General features: G+C 41.7%; 1 protein-coding gene across 1 annotated transcript; it reads left to right on the forward strand.

The window, feature by feature from the left end:
- The first annotated feature begins 970 nt into the window (after positions 1-970).
- On the forward strand, positions 971-25,966 carry SARAF (store-operated calcium entry associated regulatory factor). The gene is made up of 6 exons (XM_005907915.3): positions 971-1,105; positions 13,608-13,786; positions 17,246-17,663; positions 19,542-19,671; positions 23,795-23,946; positions 25,156-25,966. Exons 1-6 carry the CDS (start codon positions 1,003-1,005, stop codon positions 25,179-25,181), a joined length of 1,008 nt encoding a protein of 335 aa, XP_005907977.2. The 5' UTR covers positions 971-1,002; the 3' UTR covers positions 25,182-25,966.
- The last annotated feature ends 1,048 nt before the right edge of the window (positions 25,967-27,014 follow it).

Here is a 27,014-nt window from a genome sequence, read left to right on the forward strand (position 1 = left end):
CATAGAAGTTAAATAAGCAGGGTGACAATATACAGCCTTGACGTACTCCTTTTCCTATTTGGAACCAGTCTGTTGTTCCATGTCGAGTTCTAACTGTTGCTTCCTGACCTGCATACAGATTTCTCAAGAGGCAGGTCAGGTGGTCTGGTATTCCCATCTGTTTCAGAATTTTCCACAGTTAATGGAACACAAATCTTGTGCCAGATATCATGCTAGGGGCTGAAGATATAAAGTTGAGTAAGGCACAGTAATGTCTGTCGGGAAGGTTATTGAGGTTTTATAAATACATAATTGACGACAGTTAGACTTTGCCTGGGGCTTCCCTAGTAGCTCAGCTGGTAAAAGAATCTGCCTGCCATGCAGGAGACTCGGGTTCCATTCCCGGATAGGGAAGATCTCCTGGAGAAGGGATAAGCTACCCACTCCAGTATTCTTGGGCTTCCCTGGTGGCTCAGACGGAAAAGAATCCGCCTGTAATGCGGGAGACCTGGGTTTGATCCCTGGGTTGGGAAGATCCCCTGGAGGAGGGCACGGCAACCCACTCCAGTATTCTTGCTTGAAGAATCCCCACGGACAGAGAAACCTGGCAGGCTACAGTCAAAACAGACTCGAAAAGAGTCGGACACGACTGAGCGACTAAGCATAGCAGAACCCAAAGACTTTGCCTAATAATGGTTTCATTCTTCAACCACAGCACCTTTGCGCTAAACCCTCAGGTGGCGGGCTGTCATCCCGGCTCACAGCCTGTGCACCCGCCCTTGGCTCCGCCCCTACGGCGGCGCCTCGCTCACAGCGGCGGCCACTCGGGTCCTCACACGCGGCGCAGCGGCAGTGACGTCAGAGTGGCGCACGGGCTGTTCCTGCGGCAGCGGCTCTGCGGCAGATCTGCCTTTCTCGGCGGCCCGAGCCACCGGCTTCAGTGCGTAGCGGCGCGTAGACACCTGCAGCCCCAGTTCTGGGCCGCGAGTGCCCGGCTGCCGCGCGCCATCTTCGTCTAGCGCCATGGCGGCGGCCGGCGGGCCGGCAGCGGCCGGACGCTGCGCTCCGTCCAGCCTCCTTTTGCTCCTGCTGGTCGTGGGCACAGCCCAGTGCTGGGACGAGCGCGGTGAGTGCCGCTCACACTCCCCCTTTCCCGCTGCCTTCAGCCAGCGGAGGACCATCTTCGCTCGCCGCCCCTTGAGCCCTTCTGCCGTAGTTTCTCCTTTCCGTCCTCCCGCCTGTCCTGCTTGCGCTTCCCCGACGTCCTCCCGGACGGGTGAACTGTGGGGAGGGGTCGGGTCGGGTCGATCCTGGCGTGGTTACCATTCCCTTCTCTTCTCCTTGGACTCCCGGAATTGGCCCATCTTCTTTCTCGGCCAGCCCTTGTCCCCCGAGTCTGGCTGGCAAGCTCGACCCTCGCCTGCGCGTCCTGCTTTGTTGTCGACTGTCTGACGTCGTCGTCGCTGGCTCTTGTCTTGGCTGCCTGTTGCTATACCTGGCGGTTGCCACAGCACCCGCAGTGTCTGAGTCACACTTAGTGGACAGGCCGCAAACCTTCGAGGTAGATTGTTGTTGTTGTTCAGTCGCTCAGTAGTGTCTGACTCTTTGCGAACCCATGGACTGAAGCACGCCAGGCTTCCCTGTTCTTCCATCTCCCGGAGTTTGCTCAAGCTCATGTCCATTGAGTCGATGTTGCATCCAACCAGCTCATCCTCAGTTGCCCCTTCTCCTCCTGCCTTCAGTCTTTCCCAGTATCAGGGTCGTTTTCGTTGAGTCGATTCTTTGCTTCAGGTGACCAGAGTATTGAAGCTTCAGCATCAGTCCTTCCAGTGAATATTCAGGGTTGATTTCCTTTAGGATGGACTGGTTTGATCTCCTTGCTGTCCAGGGGGCTCTCAAGGTTAGCAGAGACATAGACTGTACTATATATGTGAGGACAACTCATGCTGCTGCTTCTGACTATTACAGTGAAGTCCATTGCATTACATAAGCTTTTCTCATTGAATTAAAAAAAATATACATTATTTTGGTGATGATACATAATAAGTGATTTTTAAGAAAAAGTTGTTTTATATCACTGTGTTATTAGAATTTTCTAACGACATTTTATGGGAACGGTAATATCCTATATAATTAATATGTATGTGTGTATATATACAGTCCCATCACTTCATGGGAAATAGATGGGGAAACAGTGGAAACAGTGTCTGACTTTATTTTTCTGGGCTCCAAAATCACTGCAGATGGTGACTGCAGGCATGAAATTAAAAGACGCTTACTCCTTGGAAGGAAAGTTATGACCAACCTAGATAGCATATTAAAAAGCAGAGACATTACTTTGCCAACAAAAGTCCGTCTAGTCAAGGCTATGGTTTTTCCAGTGGTCATGTATGGATGTGAAAGTTGCACTGTGAAGAAGGCTGAGCGCAGAAGAAATGATGCTTTTGAACTGTGGTGTTGGAGAAGACTCCTGAGAGTCCCTTCGACTGCAAGGAGATCCAACCAGTCCTTTCTGAAGGAAATCAGCCCTGGGATTTCTTTGGAAGGAATGATGCTAAAGCTGAAACTCCAGTACTTTGGCCACCTGATGTGAAGAGTTGACTCATTGGAAAAGACTCTGATGCTGGGAGGGATTGGGGGCAAGAGGAGAAGGGGATGACAGAGGATGAGATGGCTGGATGGCATCACTGACAAGATGGACATGAGTCTGAGTGAACTCCGGGAGTTGGTGATGGACAGGGAGGCCTGGCGTGCTGTGATTCATGGGGTCACAAAGAGTCAGACATGACTGAGCGACTGATCTGATCTGATCTGGTATATACAGACAGACAGTTTTTCCAATTAGTAAGTGATGCATGCTGTTAAATTGGAGTGATGTAAAAAATGATTTTCAAACAATGAACATATCACTTATGCTTTGCGGAGTAAAGATGTTAAAGCATGGAAAGTGTACCAGTATTGCAGTAGTGATTTGATGATGGGAAATGACTGTTTTTGAACCTAAGCAACAGATTTATTTTTTTAGCTTCTTATTTCTATTTTTAAATGCTAAAAAGAGAAGATGTTATTTGTAAGTACTTGACTTTGATTACTCCTTTGATGTTGATGTTTACTAGAAAGTTAAGTTGGATTTAAATGTACATTTTACCTATGTATTTCTAGAAAGTTTTATATAGATAGGAGACTTTGATCAGAATTATAATTTATAAACTGGATTAAAACATTAATTAGTTGAACCTTCAATCCTTTCTTAAATAAAGAAGTGAGGTTTACAGATGAGTCAAGGGAATGAAAAAAAGGAACCAAATTTAAATCAATGGTGAACTGCTTCCTGGTAGCTCTTAGTCTGCCTGCTCTGTAAAACTATTGTTCTGGAACAAAAGGCACTGAAATATTTTCAGAGTAAACACAGTCTTAACTACTTGGCCTTCACTCTCTTTTGAGGAACTGTTTGTCTTTTGTTTGACTTTGCATGCATGCACTTTGTCTTTAGCTAACACAAAGTAATAATGTGCCCAGAAAAGAAAAATTGTACCCGTTCTAAAGAGAATACCTAAAATTTTAAAAAATTCTTTATTGGGCTACATTGTATTTGTTATTCTTCTGGGTGTTGGATACATAGCAGTGAATAAACAGTGTTTTGCCCTGAAGGAGTTTACATCTGTTGACAAATAGACAAACAAATCAGGTAAGAAAAAGTGTTGTATTGTAAGTAGTGGAATGTGTATGTGTACTCAGTTGCTCAGTCGTGTCTGACTCTGCAACCCCGTGGACTGTGGATTCCCAGGTTCCTCTGTCCGTGGAATTTTCCAGACAAGAATACCGGAGTGGGTTGCTACTTCCTGACCCAAGGCATCGAACTTGCATCTCCTGCATTGGCAGGCAGGTTCTTTACCACTAGCGCCACCGGGGAAGCCTGAACAATGGTGTGGACGTTGATAAAAATAGGATAAGGAGGACAGAGTGTGTAGGTAGAAGCAGGGAGTTTGAAAATATACATTAGTCAGGGATGAAATCACATTTAAGGTGATAATTGATGAGAAATCTGAATGGACGGGTGTGCTATGACCTGTGTTTTATTTTATTCTACTCTATTCTATCTAGTTGTATCAGGAGGAACCCTTGGAGAAGGGTTAGGCTACCCACTCCATTATTCATGGGCTTCCTGGTGTCTCAGATGATAAAGAATCTTCCTGCAATGTGGAAGACCTAGGTTCCATCGCTAGGTTGGGAAGATCCCCTGGAGGGGAGGGCATGGCAATCCACTTCAGTATTCTTACCTGGAGAATCCCCATGAACAGAGGAGCCTGGCAGGCTACAATCCGTGGGATCACAAAGAATAGGACACAACTGAGCAACTAAGCACACACCACACACATGTGTGTGTATATGTGTGTGTGTGAACTTACATATATATCTAATATGACCTGTATTTTAGAGGCTCATTCTGCCTGCTCCTTGGAAAACCATAGCGGGTGAGGGTGTGGGGGAAGCTGGGAGGCCAGTGAAATTCCAAGAAAGGTGATGGTTTGGGCCAGGGGAGAAGCAGTAGTTGATGAGAGTGGTTGGCTTCTCACTTGTTTTGAATGTAGAAATGACAAGATAATTCTGCTGGATTAGACATAGGGGTGGAAGGAAGAGAAAAGACAAAGATGACTTAATGGTTTTTGGTCTGAGTGGCTAGAAGGACGGAATTACCATTTCCTGAGATGGGGGATTGTGGGAGAATCAGGTTTGAGGGAGTTTGGTTTTGTTCATCTTAAGCTTGAGACCTCCTATGAGTAAATTTCGATTTGTGAGTCTGGATTTCAGGGAACTCTGTGTGACCCTTGACTGATGTGGAGTAAGGTTGTGAGCATTTTGTTCTTAGACCTTGTCTTATTTCAAGCTTCTGTAACAAAATAACATAGACTGGGAGCAGCATTTATTCCTCAATTTCTGGAGGCTGAGGAGTCCAAGATCAAGGTGCCAGCATATTTGGTGTCTGGTGAAGGAACCAGAGATCAAATTGCCAACATCTGTTGGATCATGGAAAAAGCAAGAGAGTTCCAGAAAAACATCTATTTCTGCTTTATTGACTATGCCAAAGCCTTTGACTCTGTAGATCACAATAAACTGGCAAATTCTGAAAGAGATGGGAATACCAGACCACCTGACCTGCCTCTTGAGAAATCTGTATGCAGGTCAGGAAGCAACAGTTAGAACTGGACATGGAACAACAGACTGGTTCCAAATAGGAAAAGGAGTACATCAAGGCTGTATATTGTCACCCTGCTTATTTAACTTCTATACAGAGTACATCCTGAGAAACGCTGGGCTGGAAGAAGCACAAGCTGGAATCAAGATTGCTGGGAGAAATATCAATAACCTTAGATATGCAGATGACACCACCCTTATGGCAGAAAGTGAAGAGGAACTAAAAAGCCTCTTGATGAAAGTGAAAGAGGAGAGTGAAAAAGTTGGCTTAAAGCTCAACATTCAGAAAACGAAGATCATGGCATCTGGTCCCATCACTTCATGGGAAATAGATGGGGAAACAGTGGAAATAGTGTCAGACTTTATTTTTCTGGGCTCCAAAATCACTGCAGATGGTGACTAGCCATGAAATTAAAAGACGCTTACTCCTTGGAAGGAAAGTTATGACCAACCTAGATAGCATATTGAAAAGCAGAGACATTACTTTGCCAACAAAGGTTCGTCTAGTCAAGGCTATGGTTTTTCCAGTGGTCATGTATGGATGTGAGAGTTGCACTGTGAAGAAGGCGGAGTGCCGAAGAAATGATGCTTTTGAACTGTGGTGTTGGAGAAAACTCCTGAGAGTCCCTTGGACTGCAAGGAGATCCAGCCAGTCCATTCTGAAGGAGATCAGCCCTGGGATTTCTTTGGAAGGAATGATGCTAAAGCTGAAACTCCAGTACTTTGGCCACCTGATGTGAAGAGTTGACTCATTGGAAAAGACTCTGATGCTGGGAGGGATTGGGGCAGGAGGAGAAGGGGATGACAGAGGATTAGATGGCTGAATGGCATCACTGACTCAATGGACATGAGTCTGAGTGAACTCCGGGAGTTGGTGATGGACAGGGAGGCCTGGCATGCTGAAATTCATGGGGTCGCAAAGAGCTGGACACGACTCAGCGTCTGAACTGAACTGAATTGAAGCCCCTCTTCCTGCTCTGCAGATGGCTGTCTTGTTCTCACATTACAGAGCGGGGGTGGGGAGATGGGGGAGCCCTGGTCTCTTCCTATTTTTACAAGGGCACCGATCCCATCACTGGGGCTCAATACTCATGACCTCATATAAAACTAATTGCCCCTCAAAGGCCCTGTCTCCAAATGCCATCTGTTGGGGATTAGGGCTTCACATACAAATTTTGGGGGACACAAAACATAGCAACGTTTAGGATCTCTAGGAGGAAAGATGCTGTGGAGTTACGGTAATGAAAACCCATAGGTATGCGTGTGCATGCTAAGTTGCTTCAGTCGTGTTGACTCTGTGCCACGCTATGGACTGCAGCCGGCCAGGCTACTCCGTTCATGGGGATTTTCCAGGCAAGAATGCTGGAGTGGGTTGCCGTGCCCTCCTCCAGGGGATCCTCCCAACCTAGGGATCGAACCTGCTGCATCTCTTACATCTGCATTGGCAGGATAGTTTTTTTTTTCTTTTTTTTTATTTTTTTACCACTAGTGCCACCTGTGGAGAAGGCAGTGGCGCCCCACTACAGTACTCCTGCCTGGAGAATCCCAGGGACGGGGGAGCCTGGTAGGCTGCAGTCCATGGGGTCGCTAAGAGTGGGACACGACTGAGCGACTTCACTTTCACTTTTCACTTTCCTGCATTGCAGAAGGAAATGGCAACCCACTCCAGTGTTCTTGCCTGGAGAATCCCAGGGACGGAGGAGCCTGGTGGGCTGCCGTCTATGGGGTCGCACAGAGTCGGACACGACTGAAGCAACTTAGCAGCAGCTGCAGCAGCAGCAGCTGTAGCAGCAGTATGGGTTTAATATACAATATTTTATTTTAGTGTAATTCTGAGAAATTTAGATCTTTGGCTCACATGGAATTAAGTTTTTGTATAGTCTTAGGTGGATTTTATTCTGGGGCTTCCCTGATGGCTCAAATGGTAGAGTCTGCTTGCAGTGTAGGAGACCTGGGTTCAGTCCCTGGGTCAGAAAGATCCCCTGGAGAAGGGAATGGCAACCCACTCTGGTATCCTTGCCTGGAGATTTCCATAGACAAAGAGCCTGGTGGGCTACAGTCCATGGGATCACAAAGAATCAGACACGATTGAGTGAAAATTTCTATTTCTCTTTCTGTAGGTAAGTTTTATTCTAATTGTATAGTCAGTTATGACAAAACATTTATTAAAGAAGGCATCCTTTTTCTACTAAATTAAAAAGCCCACTTTATCTTGTATTGACTTTCCACATTTATCTGGATTTATTTCTAGACTTTCTTTTGTTTCACAATTCACTAGTCTATTTCTGTTACTGTTATTTTGATTATTTTAAGTTTATAGTAAGCTTTATCACCTGGTAAAGCAATGCCTTCTTTTTTTTTTTTATTGATGTATTGACTGACAATGTTTGTTTTAGGTGTCCACATATGTGTGGTATTTTTTTTTAGATTGTTTTCCATTTAAAGTTGTTACAAAATAATGACTGTATTTCCTTGTGCTGTGTAGTCTATCCTTTTAGCTTATTTAAGCAAAGTATTTTTCAGAAAATTTTTTGGCTAATTATAGACATTAATTTTCCAAAAGCCTTTAACATAATTTCTTTCTAGTTCCAAGGAAGCCCAGTTGGAAGTGCCTTAAATTTATTTAGGTTTTATTTATATATATATTTTCTTATATAGATCACGTATTGACCTTAAGTTTGTTTCTAGATATTTTATGAATGTATATAGTAATTATATATATATATATGTATAGTATATATATGTAATTTGTCATATAAAAATATAGTAATTTGTCAGTAATTTGAGAAAGGTTTTAAATTTTCATCTGTAATTAGACATTACAGTTATAAGAAGAGCTTTGGCCTTTTGGTTATCTGACAAAATATCCAACCGTCTTGTCAAATTCTCCTAATATAACAGAGTTGTCTTTTGGGAAGTTCTCTTGGATTTTGTAGGTTCAACAGCTCTAAATAAAATGTTATTTTTTCTATTCTCTGTACCAAACATGACAGACAGTGTTTGATGATTATTCAGAAGCTGTTTTCTTCTTTCTTCTCCTTGTCTTTTTCCATGTACATATTGAAAAAGTCAAATACTCATTTTACTTGAATCTCTTGACACTAAGTGATCTTGTCAATCTACTGGAGGAATTCTGGGGGAAGTATCTTTAAGTTTTGATGGAAAATTATTAATCTTATTTCTCTGTTTTCTTTCAACCCTCTCTTTTTTAAAATGATGAAATACTTTAATATCAATTACAGGCCATAAGTAAATCCTTCAGTATAAACCTTTTTTATATGAACTTTTCCCTATATAGTAAAACTAACATTTTCCTAAGTCACTTCAGTCGTGTCTGACTCTGTATGACCCCAGAGACGGCAGCCCACCAGGCTCCCCCGTCCCTGGGATTCTCCAGGCAAGAGTACTGGAGTGGGGTGCCATTGCCTTCTCCAAAACTAACATTACATCTAACAAAATTAAGCCTAATTTCTTAATATCAACTGATTACTTATTCCATATTCAGATACCACAGTTGTTCCTAAAATGTCTAAGCTAGTTTGTTCAAACCTGGGCCCAGTCTAGGACCATGCATCGCATGTGATTGAATTATCCCTTAAGTCTTTTGAAAATGTGGAAGGGTCTCTTTTTTTCCATGCCCCTGCTTTGCTGAAGGGATTGGGCCAGTTGTTCTTCAGAATATCCTGCCTTCTAGATTCTGTTTTCTCATGGCATTGTTTTAGCTAGTAAACTGAGTGCTAGGTTCCAAGGATTGATTGGATTCGTATGAAATACTTTGGCAGGTTACATCACTGGAGATGGTGTAATACAATCTGTTCTACCTTTGGCAGTGCTAAATTTGACTAGTGGATTACAGTGGTTCTGTTTCTCCCTTGTGAAGTTACATTTCCCCCTCTTGTGACTGGAAAGCACTTGTGTAATGTTACTTGGCACCATACCAATATCCATTTGCTTAATGATTTTAAAACTAGTTAGTCCGAATCTGAATCTGTTTCTTTAGTGGGTTGTAAAATGATGATTTTTCTATTTCCTCTGCTTTTATTAACTGATATTCTTCAGTAAAGTTGAGATTATCTATTGTTTCAGATTATAGTTTTGGCTAGAGAGTCAGGATAAACATTTAATTTAAAATCTTTAATTGCTAGTTTTCAAGTTAAGGAGGTGATTGATTGGTACTCACTTTAAGTATAGACAAATGAGTTTTTGGCTTTCTCTTTGAGTATTATTATGGATTCTTGGGTTTTTATAGATTGAACATGATTTGCCAAGTACAGTCACTGTCTTGCTGATCCGTCTTGCTTTTGGTGTCTTAAGATCTTTCTAATCCCAGGATCATAAACATATTCTGTTGTGCTTTCTTCCAGTATTTTAATTGGTTGTATGTTTTATGGTGATTGTTTAACTGTCAGGGATTAATTTTTATATGTTGTGCTCAGGATGATCAATTTTCCTAATCCTGTGATAGTGTTACTATAGGCTTAACAGGTTTAATTGGGGCTTCTCTGGTGGCTCAATTGGTAAAGAATCTGCCTGCAATGCAAGAGACCCATGTTCGCTCTCTGGGTGGGGAGATCCTCTGGAGAAGGGAATGGCAACCCACTCCAGTATTCTGGCCTGGAGAATCCCATGGACAGAGGAGCCTGGTGGGCTATAGCCATGGGGTCACAAAGAGTGGGACACGACTTAGTGACTAAACCACCATATAGGTTTGATTACATAAATTTTGTTAGCTTTAGTCCAGTTTTCCTTTCTTTGTTACTGGTTTTTGGCTGTCTTTTTACTATTGTTTTATGTTATTATTTTATATTATTTTTAGTTTTGTTTTGTTAACAGAATATGGCCAATAAGTCTCAGTTCAGTTCAGTCGCTCAGTCATGTCTGACTCTTTGCGACCCCATGAATCGCAGCACGCCAGGCCTCCCTGTCCATCACCAACTCCCAGAGTTCACTCAGACTCACATCCATCGAGTCAGTGATGCCATCCAGCCATCTCATCTCTGTTGTCCCCTTCTCCTCCTGCCCACAATCCATCCCAGCATCAGAGTCTTTTCCAATGAGTCAACTCTTCTCATGAAGTGGCCAAAGTGTTGGAGTTTCAGCCTCAGCATCAGTCCTTCCAATGAACACCCAGGACTGATATCCTTTAGAATGGACTGGTTGAATCTCCTTGCAGTCCAAGGGACTCTCAAGAGTCTTCTCCAACACCACAGTTCAAAAGCATCAATTCTTCAGTGCTCAGCCTTCTTCACAGTCCAACTCTCACAGCCATACATGACCACAGGAAAAACCATAGCCTTGACTAGATGGACCTTTGTTGGCAAAGTAATGTCTCTGCTTTCTAATTTATTAATTTTTTTTGGTAAATAAGTATAAATAGGATATGTATTTGCTGATGTCAGGGAATATCTATGATTAGGTGGAAAATCATGGGAAGACTCATGTGCACTGTATGATTCAATTATATAAAAATAAACAAGAATCAAAACAGCCTCTGTACATGTATGTTTGTGTGATCAAGAAGCTACTTGCCAGGTTGCTAGTTTTGGTTATCATAGAAATATAAAGTTGGAGGAAGAGTGGATCTCTCATTTTAAAGGGAAAACGAGTTACTTTTAGACTTTAAAAAACTATAAAATACATATATATATTTCACAACTATGTATGAGCTGGGGAGCTGATCTAGGGATGTAGCTTCGTCTCAAGTTTCCATGGACTGCTATTTAAGAGCTGCCATTTCCTGTTCCTTTAAGGATTCCATTATGTGCGTCAGGTTGGTTCTCCGTTTTCTCTCCTGCTGGTTTGGCATTTGGCTTATACTTAGGACCCTGGTGGCTCAGAGGTTAAAGCGCCTGCCTGGAATGTGGAAGAGGCGGGTTCGATCCCTGGAAGATCCCCTGGAGAAGGGAATGGCACCCCACTCCAATACTCTTGCCTGGAGAATCCCATGGAGGGAGGAGCCTGGTAGGTTACAGTCCATGGGGTCACAAAGAGTCGGACACAACTGAGCTACTTCACTTTCACTTTCACTTTAGGACTAACTACAAGTCCAGGGCTTCCCTCATAGCTCAATTGGTAAAGAATCCACCTGCAATGCAGGAGACCCCAGTTCAATTCCTGGGTTGAGAAGATCCACTGGAGAAGGGATAGACTACCCACTCCAGTATTCTTGGGCTTCCCTTTTGGCTCAGCTGGTAGAGAATCTGCCTGCAATGCGGGAGACTTGGGAAAGGCTACCCACTCCAGTATTCTGGCCTGGAGAATTCCATGGACTGTATATTATAGTCCATGGGGGTCACAAAGAATTGGGCACCACTGAGCGACTTTCACTTTCACTAGTCTGCTTTCACCTTCCAGAATTCTGTTGCCATCTCCTTTTCTGTTTTTCTTCACCTTGTTTATTCACATCATCAAGACAATTCGTTTATTGTACTTTCGGTGGCATTTGAGAGGCAGCACATTCTGCTAATTTGACAGGTTGATTATAGGGAATTGGGTGCTAACAAAATGGTAGAAAGTGATGCCTGCTTCATCTGTCGGAGAAGGCAATGGCACCCCACTCCAGTACTCTTGCCTGGAAAATCCCAAGGACGGAGGAGCCTGGTAGGCTGCAGTCCACGGGGTCGCTAAGAGTCGGACACGACTGAGCGACTTCACTTTCACTTTTCACTCTCATGCATTGGAGAAGGAAATGGCAACCCACTCCAGTGTTCTTGCCTGGAGAATCCCAGGGACAGAGGAGCCTGGTGGGCTGCCGTCTATGGGGTCGCACAGAGTCGGACACGACTGAAGTGACTTAGCAGCAGCAGCAGCAGCTTCATCTGTAGCAGTGAACAATAGGTGGCTTCCATCAAGCCTCCTGGCATCCACAAAGCTAATTATGAGGCAGTGGACAGCGTCAGAAAAACCCTGAGCCCCGTGCCCGTCTGCTAGCCAGAGCGTGGTCTGAGGTGAAGCTCTGCCCTCCTCCGGGACTCTTGCTTGAGTTCCCCCGGTTGACAGAACCAAGATCACTTTCAGAAACTGTAGCTTTAAGAGGTTTTAGGAGTCTTTTAGCTTTGCAAGAAGTTAGTACCAGTTTGAGGGAAAAATGGATGTTGAGTGAACCAGTCCACAGTCTCTTACATCATAATCCGAGGATGATAAGTAGGAAGATTTTTCATTTTCCAGTAACACTTTAAAACTAATTTATGTACATCAATGCTGGACTTAATTTCCTTGTTTTGACGTCTTCTTTTTAAACTGCTTTGTCAGTGTGATTTTTAATTTGTAAGATAATGTAACTGTTTCTAACCTTTTAAAATTTTGAAATATTTAAAATATTTAAATGCACAGAAGTATACTAGGAAAATCCCATATCCTCACCAGCCAGTTTTATTGAATCTTCACATTTTACTGTATTTGCAGCAAGTCTCTTCCCAACTGCAAAGTAATAAAACATTAGAGATAGAGAGCTGAAGTCTCTTATCTCCCTCTCTCCTCAGAGATACTCTGCTATTTAGTCATTCCTATGTGGTTTTCATTGGAGAAGGCAATGGCACCCACTCCAGTACTCTTGCCTGGAAAATCCCATGGACGGAGAAGCCTGGTGGGCTGTGACTGAGCTTCACTTTCACTTTTCCTTTCATGCATTGGAGAAGGAAATGGCAACCCACTCCAGTGTTCTTGCCTGGAGAATCCCAGGGATGGGGGAGCCTGGTGGGCTGCCATCTATGGGGTCGCACAGAGTCGGACACGACTGAAGCAACTTAGCAGCAGCAGCAGCAGCATGTGGTTTTCATATATTATTATATACATATATAGACTTTAACAGTAAGTAGTGCTGTGTTGCCAGTTTTCAAGGTTCATGTAAAGCTATCCTGCTAAACATTCTACAACGTACATTTTGCTTGAGATGTTTTACTGTTTCTATTGTGATACATGTATTCTAGTTCACTCATTTTAACTGCTGTAGATTTTGGGACTTGGCCAATTGTATTAAACCATTTACCTGTTGACAGACATTCAAGTCATTAAATATGCTCCAGGAGCATTCGTGTACAATTTTTGCTTTTTAAATTAACCGTCGATGTTGTCATACAGTAGAACAATTACTGTACTACTGTAGTACATTATTTCAGGGTAATGTACTTTTGCCTCTGATTTGCAAAACTTATGTAGAACTTACGATAGAGAAGCTGTTTCGGGGGCATGCATCCTGAAATGAAGGGAGGCCTCAGAGGTGTGACTTTCTGAATTTTGTGCGAAAGACCTGAAGGATGTTGTGATGGCTTTGGGATTTGGGAAACTCCTTCGTCTACTCTTCCGTGGTCATCCTCAAAAGGCAGGAAAGACTGACTTTTGAAAGTATTTCCCACCACAGGAGTTTGACTAGAATGAATCTTTTATAGAACAAGATATTTACCATCTGTTTATCTGTGTCCTTACTGTTTCAGACAGAATACTGTTGCGGGACATAAAAGCGCTCACCCTCTACTATGACCGCTATACCACTTCCCGGAGGTTGGAGCCCATCCCACAGTTGAAATGCGTGGGAGGTACAGCTGGATGCGACTCTTACACCCCTAAAGTCATACAGTGTCAGAACAGAGGCTGGGATGGTTACGATGTACAGGTAATACTCTTATGTCGATGCCAGTCTAAATTGAATTTTTTTCATAAAACTGTTTATTGAGATGTTGTTCAGTATTTTTGGGAAGCACATATAGAAAAATCTAAGGTTACACTGAAATATATAAATATAAATCAGTCATCCATTCTCTGGAAGAAAGCTTCTACAAAAGACATGAACTGCTTTTAAAGCCTGGAAATAATCATTGTAATTTTTATGCCATAACTTTTTTCTAAGTCATTAGTAAGTTCTTAAAACTTTTCATGTACTTGGAGGGTAGGGGGATGATTTCTTCTGGTTGTTACTTTTCTGTCATTCCTCAAAGAATACCAACCTACTCTTAAAAAATAACAGTGATTATTAAGGCATTGTACATGGTAAATAGTGTGGTTACATGTGTCGCTATTATGCTTCAAATTTTTAATTTTTTTAAAGTTGTTTTTGAACTGAGGATGGTTACTTCTGAATGAAAACATTTCACTGGGCTTTGTTTATTGTCTTTAAGTCTCAGGTATTTTGCTCTTAGGCTCGACCATCTCCTTGAAGTTCCAAAATTTACTGTCCTTTAGAAATGGAATAGATTTTATTAACTGAATTCAGTTTAAATCAATACTACTAGATTCTCCTTTGTATCCTATCTGCTTTCAGAAGGACATAAGATGGTTGGTCATCTGGCAAGAAACTTGTGTTGACAGTTTACTGTTCCGTCAGAGTGGTAGTCTTATTTGATATAGTCTTTAGCCAAGTTTATGCAATTCAGGGAGAGGGTTCTTATTTGCTTGGTGATACTTGCTTCACAATACTTTTTTATAGTCTTGCTCACTGAACCATGGAATCTTCAGGTTAAAGCTGAAATTATTTTTGTATTACTTTTCAGTCTTGATGGAAAAAAGATACTATCAGTAAAGTCATTCACTAAATGTATATTAAATAGTATAATACAAAAATGAATGATGGAGTCACAACCCCCGAGCTCTCTTCCTAGTAGAAAAGATGAGACAAGCGCTCACATTACATCTAGGTGTCAGCAAAGCATTGTAAAGTCATGTGTTGTTGGGGGGGTTGTGAAAGACTTCAAGAGGAAATCTATGATGTACTGTGTTAGTAAGGAATGATAAGATTTTTAGAGCTGAAGAGATGGAGAAGGGAGTAAATGGCAGAGCAAAGAAATCTAGAGGCCATCATACATTGACTTATGTTTAGTAGCAGGAGAGAGCCTTGTTTAACTCTGAGAGTTTAAATATAATAATTAAAATCCACTTTGTATATGATATTAAGGAAATGACAATTAACATGAAATACCAATAGAGATTGAGTTTGTCTTATTTACCTAAATCAACAAGCTTTTAAATCTTCCTCCAAATAAAATTATTTAAAAAATGGAATAGTGGTAGCAACAACAGTACAATAGAAAAATTATATATTATATTATCTAAATTAAAAATTTTTAGTCTTCCAGAAAGTGAAAAGGATGTATGCAAAAGGAGAAAGCTTTTGCAGTCATATATCTGATTGGGAACTTGTGTCCAGAGCATGTGAAGAACTGTTACAACTCAGAAGACAGATAACCAAATTTAAAAGTGGATTAAGGCATTTAAGTAGACATTTCTCTAAAGAAGATATATAGATGGTCAATAAACATATGAAAAAAAATGTTCCACATCATTAGCTGTCAGGGAAATAGAAGTTAAAACCTCAATAAAACACCAGTTCATACCCAACAGGATGCCTGCCATCAAAAAGACATGATAACAAATGTCAGTGAGGATGTGAGACTCATACACTGTTGTTGGGCATGTGAATTGGTATAGCTACTCTGAAACACTGGCGGTTTCTCCAAAGTTTAAAACCTAGAGTTACTGTATGCCCCAGTCATTCCACGCCTAGGTGTTCACCCAAGAGAACTGGAAACGTGCGTCCACACAGAAACGTATGAAATGTTTGCCGCAGCATTATTCACAAAAGCCAGAAAGTAGAAACAGCCCAGATGCCCATCGGTGATGAACGAAGAAACAAAGTGTGGTATTTCCATAGGATGGAGTATTTTTGAGCCACAAAAAGGAATGAAGTGCTGATTCATGCTACATGTGTGAACCTTAAAAACATTCTGTCGAGTGAAAGAAGCCAGGCACGTGGGATACACAGTGTATGTTTCCATTTCTGTGAAATGCTCAGAGTAGGGGAGTCCTTGCAGCCAGATGGGCGGTTGCCGAAAGTTGCGGGGAAATGGAGTGACTGACTGCTCATGGAGATGAGATTTCTTTTGGGGGTGATGAGACTATTCCAAAATTGGTTGTGGTGATAGCTGCACAGCTCTGTGAATATACTACAATCCAATGAAATGGGTGAATATATAGTATGTGAATTATATATGAATAAAGCTGTCACAATGTATCTGAAGTTTGAGAGAGGAAGATACTGTCCTAAAAAAGAGAAGCAACAGAACCAGTCATATCTATTTGAGCGTACCTTTTAAAAAAAGTTGTTAGAGAAGCTTTTAGCTGGAAATAGTTACAAAATTCAAACTAGGCCTGGACTTTTTTTTTTTTAAGCTGGAAATTTTTGAGGCTAGCATAGATTCTTTTTGCGTTTTTCTAAGTATCTTTAGAAAAAGCTTTAAGCAATTGCTTCTTGGATTGGAGCTTGGGAATGGTAGTGCATGGTTTTTATAGAATTTGTATGGAAAGTTTTTCTCTGAAGGTTATATACTATTTCTAATGCTGTATGGAGCTACCAGATACTCGTATATGATGCTAATTATTGAAACTTAATGTTTAAAAAAACCTCTATTTTTAAAGAAAACTTCTTCAGCAACAGTGATTAAAAAGTCGACATTTAAAAAAATTTGCTTAAAATTTGTAAATTAGGGAAGGCTTAATATGTACAAAAGAATTCTTCACATCTGTATTTAAGAAATAAGGAATAAATGAGCAGTCCTGTACCCACCACCTAGCTTCAGTATATCGTGAACATCACCAATATCTTTGAAGCCCCTGGTTTGCCCTCCCCCAGCACAGAAATACTCATTCTGAATTTTGTTAATCATTCTCTCGCTTCATTTTGTTGTCTGGCTTCCCTGGTAGCTCAGTTGGTAAAGAATCCGCCTGCAATGCGGGAGACCCCAGTTTGATTCCTGGGTTGGGAAGATCTGCTGGAGAAGGTATAGGCTACCCGCTCCAGTGTTCTTGGGCTTCACTTGTGACTCAGCTGGTAAAGAATCCACCTGCAATGCGGGAGACCTGAGTTCGATCTCTGGGTTGGGAAGATCTCCTGAAGAACGGAAAGGCTACTCAAGCCAGTATTCTCACCCAGAGAATTCCATGGGGTCCATGGAGAAGTCCATGGGGTCTCAGAGTCAGACACGACTGAGACTTTCGCTTACTCATACAGCTCAAATAATGTATATTGAGTGAAAAAAAAATCTTATGATTCTAATAACCCATTTCTACTTTTTCTTTACAGTGGGAATGTAAGACTGATTTAGATGTCGCATACAAATTTGGAAAAACTGTGGTGAGCTGCGAAGGCTATGAATCCTCTGAAGACCAGTATGTACTTAGAGGTTCCTGTGGCTTGGAGTATCAGTTAGATTACACGGAACTTGGCCTGAAGAAACTGAGAGAGTCTGGAAAAGAGCATGGCTTTAACTCATTCTCAAACTATTATAGTAAGCTGTACTCCCCAGAGTCTTCTAGCCTTGGTGGGGTGGTTACCATCGTGGTGCTGCTTGCTATTGCCTTTGGAGTTTATAAATTCTTCCTCAGTGATGGTCATGAGTCACCTCCACCATATTCTGAGGATCCTCCATATTCCCATCGTTATCAGAGATTCAGCAGCTCGGCCGGGCCTCCTCCTGCAGGCTTCAAGTCTGAGTTCACAGGTATGTTTCCCTAGGCAATGGCAGTAAGTAAGGTAGAAGTCAGGCAGTGAATCCTGTGCGGGTTTCTGAAGTAGAAAAATGCTCACCAAAACAGATTCGTCTTCTTATTTTTTACTTTTGACTTCTTTTACCGCTTTGGTTTTCTCATTTAAGTCACTTGTGATTACTATTTTAAGGATGCGTGATTAAATTATAAATTATCTAGTCAGACTTATTAGATTTGGTAATAACCTTAAACTCTGTTTCATACCATACACAAAATTTTATTCATTAAATATTACAGAGTTCAACATAAAAGGTACAACAGTTAGTTTCCAGAAGGAAACATAGGAAAATATTTGTCACGCTAGGCAAAAATGTCTTTGAGTACAAAAAATGCCAGCAAAAAAGAAAAGATGGATAAACTAGATTAATTTAAATTAAGAATGTCTAGTCATCTAAAAACAACTTTGAGAGAGTGAAAAGGCAAGCCAGAGACTGGGAGAAGGTATTTGTAAAACGTATTTCCAACAAAGGATGTGTGTCTACAATAAAGAACTCCCATAAATCAGAGAAAAAGACAACTGAATTTTTTAGTGGACAAAAGATTTGAACAGCTCCTCTTTTAAAAAATTACTATAGTAAAAGAAGATGTCCAGATGTCCAGTAAAAATTTGAAAAGGTTCTTAGCATCATTCATCTTCAGGAAAATGCAGATTAAAACCTGAGTTCTCAATTAACCACCATTTAATCATAATGGCTGACATTAAAAGGGCAGACTACCAAGTAATGGCAAGTCTGTAGTTAACTGGAACTTGCTGGAAGAGGTTGAGATGATAAAGCACTATGGAAAACTGTCAGTATCTGTTGAGACCAGACACACGTCACCCAGTGACCCAGGAGTTTCATTCCGAGATGCACACCTGAGAGAAATGCACACATGTGTGCACAGAAAGATGTGCACGGGAATGCTCAAGGCAGTTTATTCGCAGCAGCCAAAAACTAGAAACAGAAAGTCTGTAAACATTAGGATAAGACAAATTGTTTTTTTTTTTCTTACGCATTAGAATACTGTAGAAAAATTTAGAAAAAACAAAATTGATACATGCAGTGGTGAAGGTCGACTCTCATGGACATAATATATAGCAGACACAGAAGAATATCTCTGTATGATTTATAAAAAGTTCAAGACAGGGTAAAACCGAAGTGTAGTGAAAGAAGTCAGAGTCGGCTTTTCTCTGACGTGGGAGTTGTCATGAGGGAGGCTCTGGGAGCTGGAAAGGTTTTACTGACATGGGGAGTGGTTACACGCATGGGTAGTGTATGCAAACACGTAGGATTAGCTGTAAGAGCTGTACACATAGGGTTAGTGCCTTCTTTTACAGATATCATACAGCAGTTTAAGAAAACCTTCCTCTGAACAGAAGATATTTTTTGGGTCTCTTTTAAGACCTGACTTCCCTACTATCAAATACCCTCCACTTGGATTCCTCCACTAGACACTCAGGTACAGCTCTCACCTGGCGCTCCTGGAGACGCCCACAAGGTAGAAGGGAAGTTACTCTGACACGTGTGGTCGTCTTCCAGTAACTAATCTGGAGCAGGGCGGATGTGACCTTTCAGGAAGAAACTACCTTCCACTGTCCTAAAACACATCTCTCCTCCTCCATGTATGTGGGAAAGTGAGGCACTCCTTAGTTATAACAATGTTTTATGAGTACATTTTTTGAATATAACTTGTTTATAAGTTGAGACCAAAGTATTATTAAATCAGCCAGATGAAGCAATTGAAATGTTGTATTTTACCTTTAGTTTTGCAGGCGTAAAAGGTAAAACTATTTTACCTTTAGTTTTGATTTGTTTAAGAGAGGATACATAAGAAATCATTTTTATTTCCAGGACCGCATGGTGCAACTGCCGGTTTTGGCAGTGCTTTCACTGGACAACAAGGACATGAACATTCAGGACCTGGGTTCTGGACTGGCTTGGGCACCGGAGGGATATTAGGATATTTGTTTGGCAGCAACAGGTAGGCTTTGCATTTATCTTATCTGCTCTTTAATTCAGCCTTTCTTTCAGTTCAGATCAGTCGCTCAGTCGTGTCTGACTCTTTGCGACCCCATGAATTGCAGCACACCAGGCCTCCCTGTCCGTCACCAACTCCCGGATTCACCCAAACTCATGTTCATCGAGTCGGTGATCCATCCAGCCATCTCATCCTCTGGCGTCCACTTCTCCTCCTGCCCCCAATCCCTCCCAGCATCAGAGTCTTTTCTAATGAGCCAACTCTTCACATGAGGTGGCCAAAGTATTGGAGTTTCAGCTTTAACATCAGTCCTTCCAATGAACACCCAGGACTGATCTCCTTCAGAATGGACTGGTTGGATATCCTTGCAGTCCAAGGGACTCTCAAGATTGTCTTCTCCAATACCATAGTTCAAAAGAATCAGTTCTTCGGTGCTCAGCTTTCTTCACAGTCCAACTCTTACATCCATACATGATCACTGGAAAAACCATAGCCTTGGCTAGACGGACCTTTGTTGGCCAAGTAATGTCTCTGCTTTTGAATATGCTATCTAGGTTGGTTATAACTTTCCTTCCAAGGAGTAAGCATCTTTTAATTTCATGGCTGCAGTCACTATCTGCAGTGATTTTGGAGCCCCCCAAAATAAAGTCAGACACTGTTTCCACTGTTTCCCCATCTATTTGCCAAGAAGTGAGGGGACCAGATGCCATGATCTTCGTTTTCTGAATATTGAGCTTTAAGCCAACTTTTTCACTCTCTTCTTTCACTTTCATCAAGAGGCTTTTTAGCTCCTCTTCACTTTCTGCCATAAGGGTGGTGTCAGCATATCTGAGGTTATTGATATTTGTCCCGGCAATCTTGATTCCAGCTTGTGCTTCCTCCAGCCCAGTGTTTCTCATGATGTACTCTACATAGAAGTTAAATAAGCAGGGTGACAATATACAGCCTTGACATACTCCTTTTCCTATTTGGAACCAGTCTGTTGTTCCATGTCCAGTTCTAACTGTTGCTTCCTGACCTGCATACAGATTTCTCAAGAGGCAGGTCAGGTGGTCTGGTATTCCGATCTCTTGAAGAATTTTCCACAGTTTATTTTGATCCACAGAGTCAAAGGCTTTGGCATAGTCAATAAAGCAGAAATAAATGTTTTTCTGGAACTCTCTTGCCTTTTCGATGACCCAGCGGATGTTGGCAATTTGATCTCTGGTTCCTCTGCCTTTTCTAAAACCAGCTTGAACATCTGGAAGTTCACAGTTCACATATGGCTGAAGCCTGGCTTGGAGAATTTTGAGCATTACTTTACTAGCGTGTGAGATGAGTGCAATTGTGTGGTAGTTTGAACATTCTTTGGGATTGCCTTTCTTTGGGATTGGAATGAAAACTGACCTTTTCCAGTCCTGTGGCCACTGCTGAGTTTTCCAAATTTGCTGGCATATTGAGTGCAGCACTTTCACAGCATCATCTTTCAGGATTTGGAATAGCTCAACTGGAATTCCATCACCTCCACTAGCTTTGTTCATAGTGATGCTTTCTAAGGCCCACTTGACTTCACATTCCAGGATGCCTGGCTCTAGGTGAGTGATCATACCATCGTGATTATCTTGGTCGTGAAGATCTTTTATGTACAGTTCTTCTGTGTATTCTTGCCACCTCTTCTTAATATCTTGTGCTTCTGTTAGGGCTCTACCATTTCTGTCCTTTGTCGAGCCCATCTTTGCATGAAATGTTCCCTTGGTATCTCTAATTTTCTTGAAGAGATCCCTAGTCTTTCCCATTCTGTTGTTTTCCTCTATTTCTTTGCATTGATCGCTGAAGAAGGCTTTCTTATTTCTCCTTGCTATTCTTTGGAAGTCTGCATTCAGATGCTTATATCTTTCCTTTCTCCTTTGCTTTTCACTTCTCTTCTTTTCACAGCTATTTGTAAGGCCTCCCCAGACAGCCATTTTGCTTTTTTGCATTTCTTTTCCATGGGGATGGTCTTGATCCCTGTCTCCTGTACAATGTCACAAACCTCAGTCCATAGTTCATCAGGCACTCTATCTATCAGATCTAGTCCCTTAAATCTATTTCTCACTTTCAGTGTATAATCATAAGGAATTTGATTTAGGTCACACCTGAGTGGTCTAGTGTTTTTTCCTACTTTATTCAATTTAAGTCTGAATTTGGCAATAAGGAGTTCATGATCTGAGCCACAGTCAGCTCCTGGTCTTGTTTTTGCTGACTGTATAGAGCTTTTCCATCTTTGGCTGCAGAGAATATAATCAATCTGATTTCGGTGTTGACCATCTGGTGATGTCCAAGTATAGAGTCTTCTCTTGTGTTGTTGGAAGAGGGTGTTTGCTATAACCAGTGCGTTCTCTTGGCAAAACTATTAGCCTTTGCCCTGCTTCATTCCGTATTCCAAGGCCAAATTTGCCTGTTACCCGACGTGTTTCTTGACTTCCTACTTTTGCATTTGTCACCTGTAATGAAAAGGACATCGTTTTTGGGTGTTAATTCTAAACGGTCTTGTAGGTCTTCATAGAACCGTTCAACTTCAGCTTTTTCAGCATTACTGGTTGGGGCATAGACTTGGATTACTGTGATATTGAATGGTTTGCCTTGGAAACGAACAGAGATCATTCTGTTGTTTTTGAGTTTGCATTCAAGTACTGTACTTCGGACTCTTGTTGACCATGATGGCTACTCCATTTCTTCTAAGGGATTCCTGCCCGCAGTAGTAGATATAATGGTCATCTGAGTTAAATTCGCCCATTCCGGTTCATTTTAGTTCGCTGATTCTTAGAATGTCGACGTTCACTCTTGCCATCTCCTGTTTGACCACTTCCAGTTTGCCTTGATTCATGGACCTAACATTCCAGGTTCCTATGCAATATTGCTGTTTACAGCATCGGACCTTGCTTCTGTCACCAGTCACATCCACAGCTGGGTATTGTTTTTGCTTTGTCTCCATCCCTTCATTCTTTCTGGAGTTATTTCTCCACTGATCTCCAGTAGCAATTTGGGCACCTACCGACCCGGGGAGTTCCTCTTTCAGTGACGTATCGTTCTGCCTTTTCATACTGTTCATGGGGTTCTCAAGGCAAGAATACTGAAGTGGTTTGCCATTCCCTTCTCCAGTGGACCACATTCTGCCTTTCTTTAGAGGCTTCTTTGTCTTGTAAATTTGACTGGATTTGTTAAGGAAGTAAATTCTGATGACATTACCCTGTTAAATCAGATTCTCTGGGGGTGGGGAAGGAATGCTGTCTCTTCTTCGATCAGTGTTATATGTCTTGTTTTCTTTCCCATGTCATGCTTACAGATTTGAGATAGGAGAAAGATGTTGACATCTGAGAAGGCAGGAAAGAATGCAGCATTTGGGGCACAGCTGGCATTCTGGTTAGTTGAAGAATGATAGAAGCAAGGGTCAAAAGAGCTGGGGACCCATTTTTTTAATGTCTTCAGTGTTAACTGTAGTTTAAGTTTATAGTGTATTTGAGTGTGAATTCAGAAAGGAGCCTTTATTTGCGTCATTTTCTTCCTTCATAGCAAGGACCATAAGAAGGGCAGAAATATGAAACAGTATTTATTTCATGTTAATCCTCATATGGTGGGCTTCCCTGGTGGCTCAGTGATAAGGAATCCCCCTTCCAAAGCAGGAGACATGGGTTCGATCCTGGGTTGGGAACATCCCCTGGAGGAGGGAATGGCAACCCACTCCAGTATTCTTGCCTGGAGAATCCCACGGACAGAGGGGCCTGGAGGACTGCAGTCCATGGGGTCGCAAAGTGAAAAAGTGAAAAGTGAAAGTTGCTCAGTCGTGTCCAACTCTTTGCGACCCCATGGACTATATATAGTACATGGAATTCTCCAGGCCAGAACACTGGAGTGGGTAGCCTATCCCTTCTCCAGAGGATCTTCCTGACCCAGGAGTCGAACCGGACTCTGCTGCATTGCAGGCAGATTTTTTACCAAAGAGTTGAACACAACTTATCGACTAAATAACAACAACAAATCCTCATGTACCAGAATCACTGTGGAAAAAAGTACTCGATAAAAATTGTTTCCTGATAGTTTAGGAACAGGAAGGGATTTAAAAATCACAGTCACAAGGAAAATGCCTGCCCTGCTTTTTTCTTTTCAGAGCAGCAACCCCCTTTTCAGACTCGTGGTACCCGTCCTATCCTCCGTCATACACCAGCACGTGGAATAGCCGGGCTTACTCACCGCTTCGGGGAGGCCCCGGAAGCTCTTCAGCATGTTCAAGCTCAGAGCCAAGAACCAGAACAGCATCAGGTGAGAGCAAAAATCAGTAAGTTCCTGTTCAGTAGAGTACAGAAGTAATTTGGACCTTACGATGATTATATATTTAGCAGTTATGGTTTATGTGGTATACCTGCCAGAAATATTAATTGCATAATTAATTGAGATAAAAATACAATTCAGATTCATTCTTTCCTTCCACTTCTCTTCTTTAAAACTCAAACAAGAATTTGGTTTAGAGACTCACTTCTACTGCTAGGGTTTAAGTTAAACCTGAACATTGGTATTCATCTATGTTTAATTCTGTTAAATCTCTAGGGGTCCTTTAAGCTCTAAAGTGGGAATTTTCTAGGTAGAAGGCTGAACATTTCAATTAATTAAAGCTTAATAAAAATGTATTGAGCCAGTCTTCAATTTACATTATTGTCAAAAATATGTTTATTGCAGTTGCTAAGAGGAAATTCTGTAAAGAAGCAGAGATGAGATATATATATAAAAATTAGTTGGGGTTAAGCATCCAGCTAATTAGCAGAGAATGGGGGTAGTGGATGATGAAGCAGTAGTAGATTGCTATGGGTTGGGTTTTTCTTCTCTTAGTAGAGGGTAGAAGTTACAGAACAGTGAATAATTCTTGAAATTAGGAGAATAGAAAACTCATTCTCTGCAGAAACAAGAATTGTAAGAAACAATATATATCAACTAGAAAGAAATTTTTCTTCTTACATGAAGAAAATCATAAACATTAGCAAATAACTTACAGGACAGTCTGAAAAAGGATGAGAACAGATGGAGACACTCGTGGTCTTGTAACGTGTTAGTGTGTGTGTTGCGTGCGCGTGTGCGTGTTGACTAACATTTACCATCAGAAGTCCACAACCCTCCCCCAGGTTGCTTCTGTTTACCACTGGAGTCAGGAGAGGCAGCAGGGCCTGACCTAGGCCTCAGGGGCCTCTCTGCTGTTTGGCTTAGACTTTGAGACTCGCCCCCAGAGAACACATCTTTGGTTTCCTGATTAAAAGTTATTCCCAGCAACCATGATGCTGATGGCAGGACTGGAAGGGCTGCTGGGGGCCAGGGCGGATGCTCTGTGTCCTGCACAGCCCTGGACCACAGCGTGCTTCTCTTCTCCCCTCATGTCTCTTACTCATTTGCTGACAGTAAATGTGTATTATTGTTGTCATTTTATAAGCAGTTCTAGTGCATTTAATAAAACTAATATGAAATTTGCTCTTCTCCTTCTAGGATATGGTGGAACCAGAAGACGATAAGAAAGTTAAAAGTTGGGGTCAAACACTGGACGCAGAAGTTCTGATGTTTCATCACTTTCTCTTATAAAACATGCTCCCTCCTAACAGCTGGGGAAAGGGAATATGCAAAAGTTCTGTGGTGTTTTGTCCTGTATGGCTTTCTGTATTCTGTTATTTGAGGCTAAGAATTGACATATGACAGAACGCTTCTGTAGACAACTGTATGTTTGTGTAACACGCAGATGTGTGTTATATTTGAAAGTGATGACTCCTGTGAAATGCTAGGAATGTATCGTGTAATTTCTAAAACCTGTGATGCCGTAAGAGTAAGAGCGAAGGCTTTATACCAGTAGACGCTGAGTCAGAAATTTCAGTTTTAGGTGGTCTTAGTAGTTGATTCATTATATCATAGAAATGATAACAAGCTGTGTGGTATGTCTTATTGAGTGTTTGCTGTTCTCCAAACATTTAAACCAAGCTTTGGACTGCTAATTATACTTTCCTGTATGTTTTGATCACTTCTGAGCTCAGGAGCTTTGAATCTGTCAGTGGTGGGTGGGGTTCTGGTAGATGAGAATTACGTTTTTTTTAAGGAAAAGGTAGAAAATAAGTATCTAGAAGGTTGTCATGAATGACTGTGCTGACAAAAATGCCTGAAACCTCCATATTCATTTTTTAAAGAAGGAAAGTTCAAGTGCTTCAAAGTTTTCTAATAGCAGAAGCATGCAGTTTTCTGTGGAATCTCAAATGTTGTGTAGCAGTCTCTTTCAATCTTACATTAAAATGACAGAAAAAGTAAAAACAAAGGGTTTTGTTCTTTCTATCAGCCTCGACACAAGTTGGTGTTACTTTTTTCCCAAAGGAAAAGGGATTCACGCAGAAGTCCTCTCTCCCCAAACAGTATTTTCCTGTGGTCGTCTTGCCTTAGCTACCCATCACACAGAAAACCTCAGTTCAGGAATTCCCAGTTATACTCATTAAACATCATTATTTTGCAATGGAAGACAAGAACAGATTTGTGTTGTTATTATCACTACATATGCTACTAATTCTTAAAAAAATTTTTTTCTTTTATTGAGATAATAGTTGATGTACAGTATAGTGACTCACACTTTTTAAAGGTTAAACTTCCCTTATTTTTTGTTGTTCAGTTGCTCAGTCTTGTCCGACTCTTTGTGACTCCATGGACGGCAGCATTCCAGGCTTCCCTGTCCATCACCAACTCCCAAAGAGTGCTCAAACTCATGTCCCTCGAGTCAGTGATGCCATCCAACCATCTCATCCTCTGTTGTCCCCTTCTCCTCCTGCCGTCAGTCTTGCCCAGCATTGGGGTCTTTTCTAATGAGTCGCCTCTTCACATCAGGCGGCCTACTACTAATTTTTATATCTACAGTAGTCATTGTACCTTAACCAGTGGGTTTCAGGATTCTTGCTTTTTAAAAATTCCTCCAGGCTTCTTGCTTCCTTGAAAATCATGGATTGGATAACTTTGGAAAGCAATGCCAGGTTGTATTTTTTCTGACATAGAATGGCTCATGGTGTCTCCTAATCAAAAACTGTTAAGAAGTCACCTGTCATGGCACAGAGAATCTAAAACTTCAAAATGTGTATTGGCAGCATTGGTTGCCACTGCCTGCTGCTGCTGCTAAGTCGCTTCAGTCGTGTCCAACTCTGTGCGACCCCATAGACGGCAGCCCACCAGGCAGCTTTTCCTAAATTCTTTTTTTCTTTTCATCACTAGAGGGCAGTAATGCTCCGCTATACAAAGTTAGTGGGCAGTGCTGTCTCTGCTGCTGCTAAGTCACTTCAGTCGTGTCCAACTCTATGTGACCCCATAGACGGCAGCCTACCAGG

This window comes from Bos mutus, chromosome 27, assembly GCF_027580195.1.
Source record: "Bos mutus isolate GX-2022 chromosome 27, NWIPB_WYAK_1.1, whole genome shotgun sequence".
Taxonomy (NCBI): Eukaryota; Metazoa; Chordata; class Mammalia; order Artiodactyla; family Bovidae; genus Bos; species Bos mutus.